The sequence below is a fragment of the Fukomys damarensis genome, unplaced genomic scaffold (assembly GCF_012274545.1).
Source record: "Fukomys damarensis isolate Sample0158 unplaced genomic scaffold, DMR_v1.0_HiC HiC_scaffold_38, whole genome shotgun sequence".
NCBI classification, from domain to species: Eukaryota; Metazoa; Chordata; class Mammalia; order Rodentia; family Bathyergidae; genus Fukomys; species Fukomys damarensis.
The window spans coordinates 54,513,606-54,527,192 of NW_022900950.1; the positions used below are offsets into that span (position 1 = coordinate 54,513,606).

Genomic DNA, 13,587 nt, shown 5'->3' on the forward strand with positions numbered 1-13,587 from the left:
ATATATATATATATACACACACACACACACACAGCATCAAAGAAGACAGTTTCCTTAGGTTTCATAGAGAAGTTTTCATGTGATGGTATGGGATAGAAAAGAAAAGGCTTCCTGTGAAATGTAACATTCAAATTTATTTGTGAGAAGTACTGAGGAATTTCTCAGGTGGTTAGGGAAGCAGGCATGGGAAACAAGTAAAAGTTCACAGGTAAGGAGAAGCAAGTGCTTGACCGAGAAGAGAATGAACAGGAAGGAGACAGTGGTGAGAAAGAAGAGCCTGGCAGAGGTGTGGGTACCAGATCATGTGATGCCTAACTGTGGATGAGAACATTCAACCATGCTGGGCTTTACCCCGTGGGTATCAGAAACCATCTGAAGATTCACAGTACTGAAGAGGGATGGATACAACATGCATTCAATTAATCCGATTAATCTGTATCAGTTAATATTTTGATTGGTGTTGATTGGGCACCATGATATAGGTAGTTACAGTTACTCTGAGATCCCCATATCAGTCATTTAAAATAAATGGCAGTATGTTTATAAGGTCAACAAAAGGAGAGAAGTCAGATCCATTACTGTGACTTTACCCAGTATCATGCAGCACCATCCTGGATCAGAACTAGGGTAAGCATTAAAGAAAGACTCCTGCCAAACACCACAGCCATGAGAACAGTTTTGCTTTCCGCTTTCAAAAAGAAATGAAAGCAAGCAAAGAAAGGTTCAGGTGAAAGCAACAAATGAGGCTCCACAGAAGGAAGATAGGAAATTGTCCCCTATTTTAAAGGGATTGGGCTTGTAACTATCTCTGAGAAATTTTTATTCTCTTCTTCCCCATATATCTAAAATAGAGAAAATAGGCTTAAACAACGGCAAAATTTTAAGATATAGTCTCTAAAAATACTACTTGCACAATAATAACAGCAGGCATTTACCAGGTGTTCTGCTCAGTACTTTCACTGAAGCATCCTCATCCAGATTCGCCCCTCATCATTGCCGTCATTGTTGCCATCATAATCATGACTTAGTGGCTAACAGGGCCAGCTATGGAGCCAGACAGCCTGGGTTCTGTAAAATGAGAATGATGCATAACAGGACAGTGATGAAGATTAATTCGGATTATATGTGTAAGCCACTTAAAATAGTGCTTAGCACATAGTGTTCTCTCCCAGAGAATTAGAGTCATCATTTCTTTCATTGTACTTAATAATATTTGTCAGCCTAGACTACAAGCCATATACCCTGTCAAGTACTTTTTACATTCGCTGTGCTATTTAATCACTATAACAATAACGAATAGCCTTGAAAGTATTGTTTTCTACATTTGATATTTGGGAAAGTTATCCAAATGGATAGTCATCCAAATGGAATATTTTCATAATCCTATCAAATATAGATATTATGTCCCCACTTTATACATAATGAAACTGAAGATTAGAAAGATAGTGTAACTCTTCCTGAATTATATGACCATGGAAGCAGGTGTCTGAAATGAAAGCAAAGGTTCCTATTATCTGTTGAAACCCTGTTACCTTCTTTCACTTCTACCATTCCATAAACAGAGTAGTACTTACCTATATTAATAAGGTATCTCGTATCATTACCCAAATGCTAACACAACATTTTTAAATGCTTCTCTTACTGAATTTTTATTTTAATCTATAGAGGAATTATACTCAGGTGGGCTTTCTAGTCCTCAATATAGCGAGCTATCAGTACTTAAAACACAGCTGCTGGCCCACAGTGGACAGGATTTTCTGTAGAATATGAAACTTCAGATTGTAAATTGAGCAAGGAGGCTTTGATTTTTCCTTTCTGCCAGGCCTGTGTGGCTCTGCTTGACTAAAATCTTCCAGCATCTCTGAGGTCGCTGTGTAATCCCAATAGTATGAATGTTTTCTTGGTGAGCAACACACAGTCTGGCCAAAAACTAGCAAATTATTGTTTGAGATGACTTTCTAAGCCGACTGGCTGGGTTGAGATTTAAGGAGCAGGAAATGCTCTGGCCACCTTTGTTGACATCAGCCTCAACACGGGCTTGTGCCGTAGTGGCGTCATTGTTCTCCACTTAGATAACTGCTAGTGACTTTCCTTGCCTTCTTGACTATTCCATATGTACTATCACAAAGTCCTAGTTATTGAAACTTTTTCTGAATTTATATCAAGAATTTCCAGCGGGGCATGATGGCACACGCCTCTAATCCCAGCACTCAGGAGGCTGAGGCAGGAGGATCTCTGTGAGTTCGAGACCAGCCTGGGCTACACAGTGAGTTCCAGGTCAGTCTCAACTACACAGTGAGACCCTGTATCAAAAAACAAAACAAAACAAAACAAAAACAGAATGTCCTCATTAAATGATAGTCAATTTTACTTGATTCAAAATCTCATTCTTTGACAGCAACATTCCCTAACAAAAGAAAGTATCATTTCCCACAAAAAGCCACTGATTTTAATCATACTTTCTAATGTTTTTCTAATCTACAGTCAGTAATTTCATTCTCAGTGTAAACTAAATTGCCTTTCTCTGATGGCCTTGGCTAATATGATATCTCTTCTTATCCACCAGTAATTGTTTTTTTTTTTCCTCCAGTGTTTCAGAAGGAACTTTTGTGAGATAAATAGCATTTCGAAGGCTGAGCATGTGGCATGCCCTGTGCTTGGCACTGAGGGCACAAAGATTAATAAGCTGTTGTCCCATGCTAAGAAGGTTTTAGTGTCAAGGGGCAGAGAAGAGAGACACCGACACAGATCGTTTCAGTGCCCAGAGGGAGGGAAATAGAATAGAGCTAAAGCCCAGAGGAAGGACACGTGAGCCAAGTCTTGACATACACAAAAGTGCTAACCAGAGAAAGGCCTCTCAGCAGAAGGTGCAGCACAGATGCAGCCTCACAGGTGTGAGCTGGCTGTAGGCGGGACTCTTCCCGGTGTGAGATGTGGATGAGGACAGAAGGCTGATAGGCAAGTGGGTATAGGGTTAGGACCTTCGGCTTCACTCTGAGGCCTTTCCTCATATGCAAAGACAAAGCATTTTCTCACTTCTTTTACTTAGTCTATAATAACTTTTTCATTCAGTGACATTTATTATAGGTCTATTTGGCTTAAGGATTCTTCCCTTCAGTGACTAACCTTCTAGGGAAGAGGAGCTGTGTACTTGCTCAGAAGACATAATATGGTAAATGCCACAGAGAGGTAAACAAAGTGCTGTGGGCATGTAGACAAATATGTGAGTCATTTCTGAGCTGGACAGTTGGAGAGAAACTCACAGAGAAAGTGTCACTTGAGCTGGAACAGGAAGGATAGACTTGGTTTGCACTGGTAACTCTCTCTTAACACGAAGATGAATGGACAGCATTGCCAGCCCTTCTCAAACCTTCTATGGGAAGGCGCCAGGCCTTTAAATCCAGCATGGAATAATAGTTTTGTAAAAATACAATAGAAATGAATTACTAAAAAAACCATATAGAATGTAAGCCCAATTGTTTTTTAAATATTAGGTTTAACAACTATAAAATGTCTTCGTCAAATTGCAGTCATGTTTCTAAATACTGACAGTTGATTTCTGTTACTTATTGCATCACTGACCGGTTGTAAGTGTTTAGAGACTAAAGACGGTTTGTGAAGCAATAATCTAGACAGAAAAAAAAAAAAAAAAAAAAAAGCCCTCTAAGCAGAAGATGAATGTTTGAATACCAGGCTGTTTGGAGAACAGCAAAATGTCCAGAGTGACAGGAGTTCATAATTTGGGGCTGGGCTTGAGGGCAGTTGGTAGTGGGAGAGAAAACCAGAGAGAGTGCGAATCCCAAAGGGCCTGGAGCACCATGCTGAGGAGGTTGACTATAGCCTATGACCAGTGAGTCACAAAGGCACTTGAGAAAAGGAATATGTGCGCTGTCTTCTTTAGGATGTGTCATATCCATAAGAGAGAAAGTCTCGGCGAAGACAGAAGCAGAAACTAGAAATCAAATCATAAAATTATTTCAGTTTTTGGGGTAAGGAATGATCGGAACCTGAAATAGAATACTTTAAATGAAAATGGAAAAGGTGAGATAATTTCAGCAGCAGTTTAGAGGTAGAACAAGAAAACAGTAACTGGGCTGGAGATGTAGGTCAGTGGTTCTGTGCCTGCCTGGCAAGTGCAAGGTCCTGAATTCAATTCCCAGTACAAAGGAAAAAAAGAAAAGAAGAGAAGGGAAAGGAGGGGAAGGAGTGGGAGGGGAAGGGTAGGGTAGGGAGAGACGGAAGGAAGGAAGGAAGGAAGGAAGGAAGGAAGGAAGGAAGGAAGGAAGGAAAACTGACTGAATGTGGAGTGAAGGGTCTCAAGATCTGGAGCCCTAGAAGACAAAAATAAGGAACATAGGAAGAAGAAAGACTTGTAAAGAAAGCAAATGTTAGTTTTGGGTGTTAGTGTGTTTTCTCGTTACCAGGACACTCACATGTAAAAATGTCAAGCTTGGAATTTGAAGTTTTTCAGATATGAACCTGAGGTTGAAGAGCAAAGTTAGGACCAGCTAGATAGGCTTACATATCTCTATGGATAGCTGCGTTGTTATGGTTATCTGCATCCCAAGACAAGAAAGTTGTGTTGACTAAGGCAAGTGCAGAGAGCAGAGAAGAGAGAAGGGTGAAGACAGCCACATCAAGGAATGACTGAATTTCAGGAGAGAGCAGAAAGTTCCAATTTTTCTGTCTTAGCACATCAATGACTCATCTCAGCATATGGTGTTAGTTCCCATGGGAGGACAATTTTGACCCAGGACAGCTTGGAAATAATGTCTTTTGGCTTCCAGATTGCACAAGCATGGTTGTCTAACCTAATCTTTGCCAGATGACCATTAAAATAGTAAAACTTTATAAATGGTGAAAACCCATGTGAGTAGGAATTAGGGAAGGGTGCCAGTAACATGCAAGCACCTTTGGAGAATTTTTGCGAAGTATCCATATAATGCAATGGGACTCCTATGAAATAAAATTCAATAAACTTCTTAGAAATAGCATTACCTGCAAGTAAATGCATGGGTCCTAAGAGAATCTTGAGGGATCTCATGATATCCCTTGGTTGCAGAGGTGAGGAAAAAGCAGAAGTGTCTCGCCTGACCTGCATTTTGTCAGTGCCGAGCAGCAGCATCTGAAGCAGCGGTGGTGAGGGAAAGGAAGGTAGAGAGGTTTGGATGTCATTCAGCAGCAGCAGCAACAAGCAGAACTGGAAGGGGATTAGCACTGGGAAAGCGGCCAGATCAGCCCTAGCTTGCACTTGGCTTAAAGACCAGATCGAACAAAAGCCAAATGCAGTGGCTTTTTCAAACAAAGTAAGAAACGATGTGAAGATGAAGTTATCGTGCTGGAAATGTCCACGGTTCCAACTCCCACTGTTTTAACTCCTTCTCTGTGGAGTTATTGGCCTGGTAATGTAGATTTAGTTAAACTACTACCACCAGTGTAATGGTTTATATCAAAATGTCCCCCCTAAGCCTTATAGGTGGGGCTTTTGGTAGGTGCATGATGTGTGATACTCATGATGTGTGAGTTTATAGCTAAATATGAGGTAAAGTCTGGTTGGAGAAGATGGGCCAAACTGAGGACTTAGAAGGGTCTATCTCCTTCCTTCCTTCCTCCCTTGAGACCTCTGTCTCTGTCTGCCTCTATCTCTGTCTCTCTTTCTGTCCTCTCCCCGGCCCCCCCACTGCTTCCTGCTACCTTGCCACGAACTGTTTCTCCCCTGCTCTGCTTCCCTGTTTTAGAGCAAGCTGACTGTGGACTGAAAGGTGAGCCAGAATAAACCTCTCCTCTTTTCAATTGTGAGTGTCAGGTATTGTGTCAGCCACACGACAGTACCTAAGAAAACCAGTTTAAAATCCTCAAAGCTAGTGGAGAGATGAGCACCTCACCACAGACTCACACAGTGTTAACATCTCACAGCTAAAGAACATATCCTGAAAGCTTACAAGCAGGTAAAAACCAGTTATTGTCATAGCAAGAAAACTTTATCTTACCTTAGTTCCCCCAAAGCACTGACTGATGAAGACAGGAAAAGAACTTCTGCAGGATGCTGAGGGAAAAGTTATGACCCAAGAATTCTACATTCAACCAAAACGCAAAGGTGACAGACATTTTCAGATAGTCAGACATTCAAAATATGTCAAGTACCCATTCTAAAAATAAGTGTGAAATAAATATGCACATGCATGTGTGCACACATATGTACTTACAGGAACACTTGCCAGTTGAAAGAGGAATCAGAATTCCTTGAGAACGGGAACCTGGCCAAAGATTTAGCACAGTGGCAACATACCTGCCTTGCAAGGGCAAGATCCTGAGTTTTTGGTCCCTGGGACCAAAAAAAAAAAAAAAAAAAAGAATGGGAACCTTGTGGTATAACAGAAGTAGCAATGAGAATTGAAAGCAGTTAGAGAATCAAGTAAATGAGTTTAAGAGGAAACTTAAATATCAAGAATGATTCTTTTAAAAACATATACAAAATATAAAATACATTTAATAATAAACAGGCTAAACTTTCATATTTTTAACATTAACCAAAAATCAAGAAGCTTTTTGGGTAATTTTATTGGTTTTAGCTAAGTTGATATAGGAACTTACAAAAAGAAGGAAAGTAGAGGAATAGAAGGAAATAGAAATGTGATGATTCACATTATATGTGGGAAAGACAAATATTCTTTATCTTTTTATTGGTACATTTTAGATTTACATAATGATGACATTTATCACAGGGAGTTTGTACCTGTACGTCATATATTTTGCTTCTTTTTTCCCATTCTCTCCTCCCTTCAACCCCTCATCCCCTCCTTTTTTTTTTTTTTTTTTTTGCAAAAGCTTTGTTTCCATTTTTCCATCTGTTCTCTTTTTTCTTGTCCCTCCCTTCCTTTCCCACTCCCCGCTCCCTTATTCTCTCATTCTTAAAAAAAGACTAGAAAAATGGAAATTCCACCTGGGTTTTTTAAGATATACAGTCAGTTGTGTCAGCACTTTTTAATGGATTCCTTGCAAATCACAACATGTATTATAGAGATTCCTTTACTTGCTGCGTGAAGAGAGAACTGTGGGAGTGTTACGGTTTGTATCTAGATGCCCCCCAAAAGTCTTACGTACTTGTACAGGGTTTGGGGGAGTTGATCGGACCATGGGGGTTGATCCTTATCAGTGGGCTGAACGTGATTTGAGGAGGTGGACCTGGTTTGAGGAAGTGGCTCACTGAGGGCGTGTGTCTCCCCTCCCACTCTTCCCTTCATACTCTGTTTCCTGCATGCCATACTTTGAGCCGTTCTCCCCTCCTGTGCCGCCCTACCCTGGAGCCGGCCCGCTGTGGACTGGAACCTCTACAAACTGTGCGCTAAAGTAAACCATTCCTCTTTTAAATTCTAGGTTTCAGGTGTTGTATCTCATCTACGAGACAATAACTAAGAGAGTAGCAAGGGTGAGAGTGAGGAGGCTGCTTTAGGAGGCTGTGTGGTCTGGGTAGGAACAGATGCCGGCTGCATGAGCAGTAGGCCTGGAGATGGTGGGGATGTCAGGTTCTGCAGGAGTACGGAGATCTGTCAGTGCGTGACGTGTGGCTAAAGCAGGAGTCAAGGATGTCTCCTGGGTGTGTGGCCTGAGCACCTAGAAGAACAGTGAGGTTGCCATTGCTTTTTCCTGAGATGGGGCGGACCTACAGACAACAGATATTTGGGGGTGGAATCTAGGGTTTTGAGCTTGTTAAACAGTTTAAGATGCACGACCAATACTGTAGTTCCCAGATCTTTGAGCTACAACAGATTTAATTCTGAAACCTGAACCATGTTGAATTCTTAATACCTGAAATTATTTATGTTCATTAAAAAAAATACTGCAAAATGACAGTAAACTATCACCCAAAGTAATGATTTAGTTCCATATCAGCGCCCAAGGGTACAAACTCTCCTAAGACGAATCATCTTTGTACATGAATCACTATTTCCACTTGCAATGAGATGTTGCTTAAAGGGAGGTGTGGAGGAAGGAAGCAAGGAAGGAAGGAAGGTAGGTAGGTAGGAAGGAAGGAAGGAGAAGAAAAAAGGACCACAGCTGTAATTCCAGATACTCAGGAGGCTGGGGGAGGATTGTAAGTTTGACACCAGCCTGAGCAATTTATTAAGACCTTGTCTCGAGACCAAAAAAAAAAGGCGGTGTTGTAGGGGTTAGGGGGAGGTATATTTCAGTAGTAGAGTGCCCCTGGGTTCCATCCCCAATGAGAGGAAAAGAAAGAGGGAGAGGGGAAGGGGAAGGCGGAGGGAGAGAGAGGGAGACGGAGAGCACAATCCTTGGAATAAGAAGAAGCATATTTTCTATTTTCTTTACAATACTCTTTCATTGTTTAGAACCTAGCATGTATTTACTAATATATTTTAATAGCTATGTCAAAGTATTGAGAACCACAAAATAAAATGTTTTCATTGATTAATAATTTATAAATATATACAAAAGTTTTCCTTAATTCATCAAATAGTCTTTGTTTGGATGGAGCAGATTAGTAGCATACTGAGTATGGAGAAAGGTGATAAAACAATATGTTAAAATAATGGGAGCTAATGTTAAATAGGAAAAAATCACTGTACCCAGGGAATCCTTAAATATCCATTTATAATTACTTATTCATCTGTTTTGCACATGCTTTATTTTATAGACTGTTCATACATTCTATAGAAAAAAATGGCTGCTTAAGGTTTCCAAATTCTTCTAAGGGAATAATAAAAAATTGTCTGGATTATAGAGTTTATAGGTAAGGGAAGTCTTACTAAATTATAGCCCAAATAAGAGAAGCCTTGAAATTAATCAGAATGCTTTCAGTGCTAAAATCACAAGACAGTATCACAAACCACAAGATAATTGGTTTTGGTCAAGCTTATTCATTCTAACATCCTCAGCACTGCAGATAGGTTTTTATATATGTGTTTCTGTGTGCACACATACACTTTCTGGTTAACCAAGATTTCCCAAAAAATGAATTAACCAGAATACCTCATTCTCTGAGCATTTCACTTAGTCTAAGTGTTCTTTATATGAATGTATTGAAATGATATTTCTTTTTTAGAAAGTCTGTAACTTTGATTTCTTAGCAGTACAACCTAGCTTTATATATAATATAATGAGTTCCCATTGGTATGAATTTATTGTATAATACAAAGCAGATGGGCATATTTACAAGGATACTTTGCTTCATGCAATATGACTATATAATAAAGAACATATTTGGCCCCTTGTTATAAGTAAAAGCAGTTATTTAAATATAGTAGGAACTTAATATCTCAAAAAGTATTTCAAGGAGCCCCATAAAATACAGAAGTCTTTATATGTTCACTTCAAAATAATAAATGTTTCTATTTAGCCTTCAGTAATTTGTGTGTGTGTGTGTGTGTGTGTGTGTGTGTGTGTGTGTGTGTGTGTGGTTTTTTGAGACAGGGACTCACTATGTAGTTGAGACTGACCTGGAACTCACTATGTAGCCCAGGCTGGTCTTGCACTCACAGCAATCCTCCTGCCTCAGCCTTCCGAATGCTGGGATTACAGGTGTGTGCCACCACACCTGGCTTTCAGTAAAAGCTCCCTTTCCAGCCCAGGGCCCTCAAGAGCATCCATTCAGTTAGGCCTCTTTCTCTTTTCAATTTACAAGTGTTAGATTGCTAGAAGATAAAAAATAAATTTTCTTACCATATTTGTCTGCAAGTTATGTACTTAAGAATTAATAAATAGTGCTATTAGCTTTGTGCCCAGTAGTTCTGATTTAAAAGGCTGATCCATACTTTCACTTCTCAAAGCAAATGCTATTGGTTCATTCTCCTAAAAGTATCTAAGACATGCTATACCAAAAGTACTTCATTTATCTGCAAATAAAAATGAAGGGTACATACTATACACCCACCAGAATGTCTCAAGAAACTTCTTTAGCTATCAATATCAGGTGTTGATGAGGGTATAACAAATGAAACCCTTGGACATTGCTTATGGAAATGTAAATTGGAAAACCCACTTTGAGAAATTAATACAGTACCTACTGAACCTGAACATTTCCACACTCTGTGACCCAGTACTTTCACCCAACCACAATATATATAAATATATATCTGTTCCAAAAGACATGGGCATATTCATGGTGGTATTACTCGTAATAGCCCCAAACTGAAACAAAAGAATTGTAGAAAGGACAAATTGTGAAAATCATATGATGGAATACTATTGCAGCCACAAAAGAGAATAAAATACTACTGCTTATAACAATGTGGCAAATTTCTTACAGGGAAAATGTTGAACAAAGAGGCCAGAGGAGGGAAAAAATATATGTATTGTATGATTCCATTTCCATATAAACAGGCAGACTTATTCAATAATATGACAGTTTGAGACAGGTGCTGTCTTCGGCAGTGGTAAAGTCAGAACAAGGAACTGGGAAGTTTTAGAGGTATGGGTGGTTAAAATGCTGTTTATTTCATAATAGCTCATTAGGATCTGCGCCTAAAAATGTATGCCCTTTATTACATTATACTTGAATTTGAAAGTTGACCAAAAAAACAAGAAAAAGATTGCAGATTTATTGAGGAAAAAAGCATATGCTTCTCCTTCACTCACAGGACAAATTTTGCTGAGTACTTTTCTTTTATTAGCATGTGTAGTGCTAACAGTCTTCATGCTAGACAGTACTTAAGTATAATAATCATTATAAGCAAGGAAGTAAAGAGGAAAATATTTTACATTCTGTAGCCTCCTTACCAAGGTTGATAAGGAACACATGTCCTACACAGAAACCTCTTTTGACATTTTTACAATCTTACTAGATGCTATATGGTTTTATTAACTAGTTAAGCTACTACTATTAGCTAATAGCTATTACAATAGTTATTCATTAATTTGGGGGATTTTTAAAAATGCAGATCAGTAGAAATCAATTTTAATCTCATCCTCTTAGCTGGGCATGGTTGCTCATGCCTGTAATTCCAGCACTCAGGAGGCTGAGGCAGGAGGATTGCTTTGAGTTCAAGGCCAGTCTGGCTTACATAGTGAGTTCAGAGCCAGCCTGAACTACAAAGGGAGACCCTGTCTCAATCAATAAATAAATAAATCTCATCCTCTTACCATATAAGAAATATAAAATACTAAAATACTAACTATAATTCTACCAACCTCCCATATTTTTGTGTCTGTGAAGTATACAGTATCTTAATCCCTTTGCATGTATAAAAAATCTCAGCTATTCTTCCCAGGTCTTAATGTAAATATAGTCATTGGCTGTGATAAACATGCTCTGATTGGGATATTACAGTTCTTTATCATTTCACTGTCCTCTCAGTCCACCTGATAATGGCTGTAATTGTGTGTGTGTGTGTGTGTGTGTGTGTGTGTGTGTGTGTGTGTGTGATACCAGGGATTAAACTCAGGACCTTGCACTTGCAAAGCAGCGGCAGAACCACTGAGCTAAACCTCCAACCCAACTAAATTATTGTGGCAAAATAGTATGTAGATATACCTGTGGAAAAGTAATTCAGATTTTTGAATGCAGATGATCAGAGAAACATGTGGGGTACAAAATGTCCGTGTACTATTGTTTGCAGCTGTTTCCATTTACACACTAAGTCACAGAGAACTGGAGTAGCAAATTCTTTTCCAAAAGGAGATCAAATTTTCTTTGGGCTTGCAGACAGTGTTAACAAGTTCAACCTGATTATTTTGGAACATAATAAATTCTCTAGAAGCACGGTGACAGAAAATCCAGAAGAAATGCATTGTTGTTACATTTCCAGATATTGAGCTTTTCTCCAGGGGTTCATTTGCATACTGTCTTCCTGTTTGTACATCCTTCAAGTGCATTCATTTTATTGTTCCACATGTTAAAACAATTAAAACTGACAAAACCCACGCAAAGGACATTTCTTTGTCAGCAGAGCAGAAACTAGTCCCTTTATGTGACTGTGTTCCTGCAGAACTATCACTTATTGAAAAGACCTCTGGGGTGTTTCCTGTTATTCAAGTACAGTGTGTCAGAGATCCTGCAGAATTAATTAAAGATTTCTGTGTCTGGGTTTATGTGTCATTGTAGGCTAAAGGTAAGGAAAGACAGTGGCTAAGACACCAAGCTACTGGGGAACTAGATGATGCCAAAATCATTGATGGGCTGACTGGAGAAAAAGCCATCTACAGACGTCGGGGTGAGCTGGAGCCTCAAGTAAGTAATGAACTGGTAGCCTCAGGTTTCAGCCTTCTTTACTGAAATGTGCTCCCTTGAGTTGTGCCCAAACATCATAAATCCTGAATATGGAAATCTAGGAAATGAAATAGGGAAGAAGAGAGGGGGAGGGGAAGAGGGGGAGGGGAAGAGGGGGAGGGAGAGAAAAAGAGAGAGAGACGGGGGGGACCTAAATATTATACTGTTTACTATACACATGAAGATTTCAGCAAGAAACATAAGGCATACTCAAGTGGCCTAACTTAAGGAACAGTCAAGACAAAGACTATTTACAAAGGTAAGGGTGGGGTTTGGAAAAGCCCAAAACATTCAGTGCTAGCAACAGCAGGGCTTCACTCTGCCCAAGATCTAACGGGGCAGAGCAGGGCATCCCGAATCCTGGAGAAGGTAATTCAAGGAGTGCTGGTCTGGTAGAGGGAGGGCCAACCTCTGGGTTCCAGCAGAGAAGAAGCTGAAGGAACAAATAACCCAACCTCTGCCTGCGATCAGCTTGTGCCTCCCACCACAAGCACCTTCTGGAAGAAGGCAGCTAAGAGAGCTGCCATGTGTCCCATAGAGATCCACTCCCAAGATACAAAGCAAGTGCCTTAGAGGGGAAAATGAAGGCTCTCTTTGTTCTCTGTGTCCATAGTAAAGTAATCATGTTTTGTTTTGTTTTGTTTTGTTTAACTGTTTGGTAACTCTAAAGATGTATAACCACCATATGATTTAAGAAAATTTTAGGAAATAAGGAATGGTAACTTAAAGAACTCTGGTTGTTATGGGTAAGGTTTTAGACAGCCATAATTTTAAAAGATTTGCTGTACAATTGCAAAAGGATGAAATATTGAGTCTCTTGGACAGCTCAGTGACTTCCTGTAACTGTTCATACCCAGACTTGCCACTGAGTAGCCACTGAGCCCTGGGGGTGCAGTAACTGGGGCAGAGAGAGTCACTCTATTCGGATGTTTGCTCAGAGAGGATCTGGTGGTAATTTGGAGAGTTCTTATTTCTGTGTCCTTGGTGTGAGTCAACTGCTTTCTTTACTGACTCATTGTGGTCAGCAAATGTGTTTGGATACATCTGAAATTGTGAGTAGTCATGGAAGCATGTGTGGCACTGTTGTTAATTTGGGCAGACTCAACAAGTTTTTCAGAAATATATTGGATTTTCCTCAAACCATTATCTTCTAATACCCACAGAATTTTCCTGAAATTACTGGCTCTGCTCATTATTTTTCATGCATGTCAGCAACTATATAATAACAGAATGATCTGTAATTTTTTCCTTTGTTTTGTTGGTGAACCTGACAAATAAGCTTAAGTTCTGTACATTGGCAGGTAGGACTCCAAAGTCAAAATGAATCCTCCTAAGTTTTACATTTTAACTGATAGTTGTTG

The 13,587-nt window shown here is 39.6% G+C and overlaps 1 protein-coding gene across 1 annotated transcript in view; it reads left to right on the top strand.

The window, feature by feature from the left end:
* Positions 1 to 13,587, top strand: part of Vwa8 (von Willebrand factor A domain containing 8) — a 381,153-nt gene that overhangs the window by 348,783 nt on the left and 18,783 nt on the right. The window contains exon 43 of the mRNA XM_010637116.1: positions 12,062 to 12,187. Coding sequence (XP_010635418.1) covers positions 12,062 to 12,187 — 126 coding nt within the window. The remainder of the gene's footprint in view (positions 1 to 12,061; positions 12,188 to 13,587) is intronic.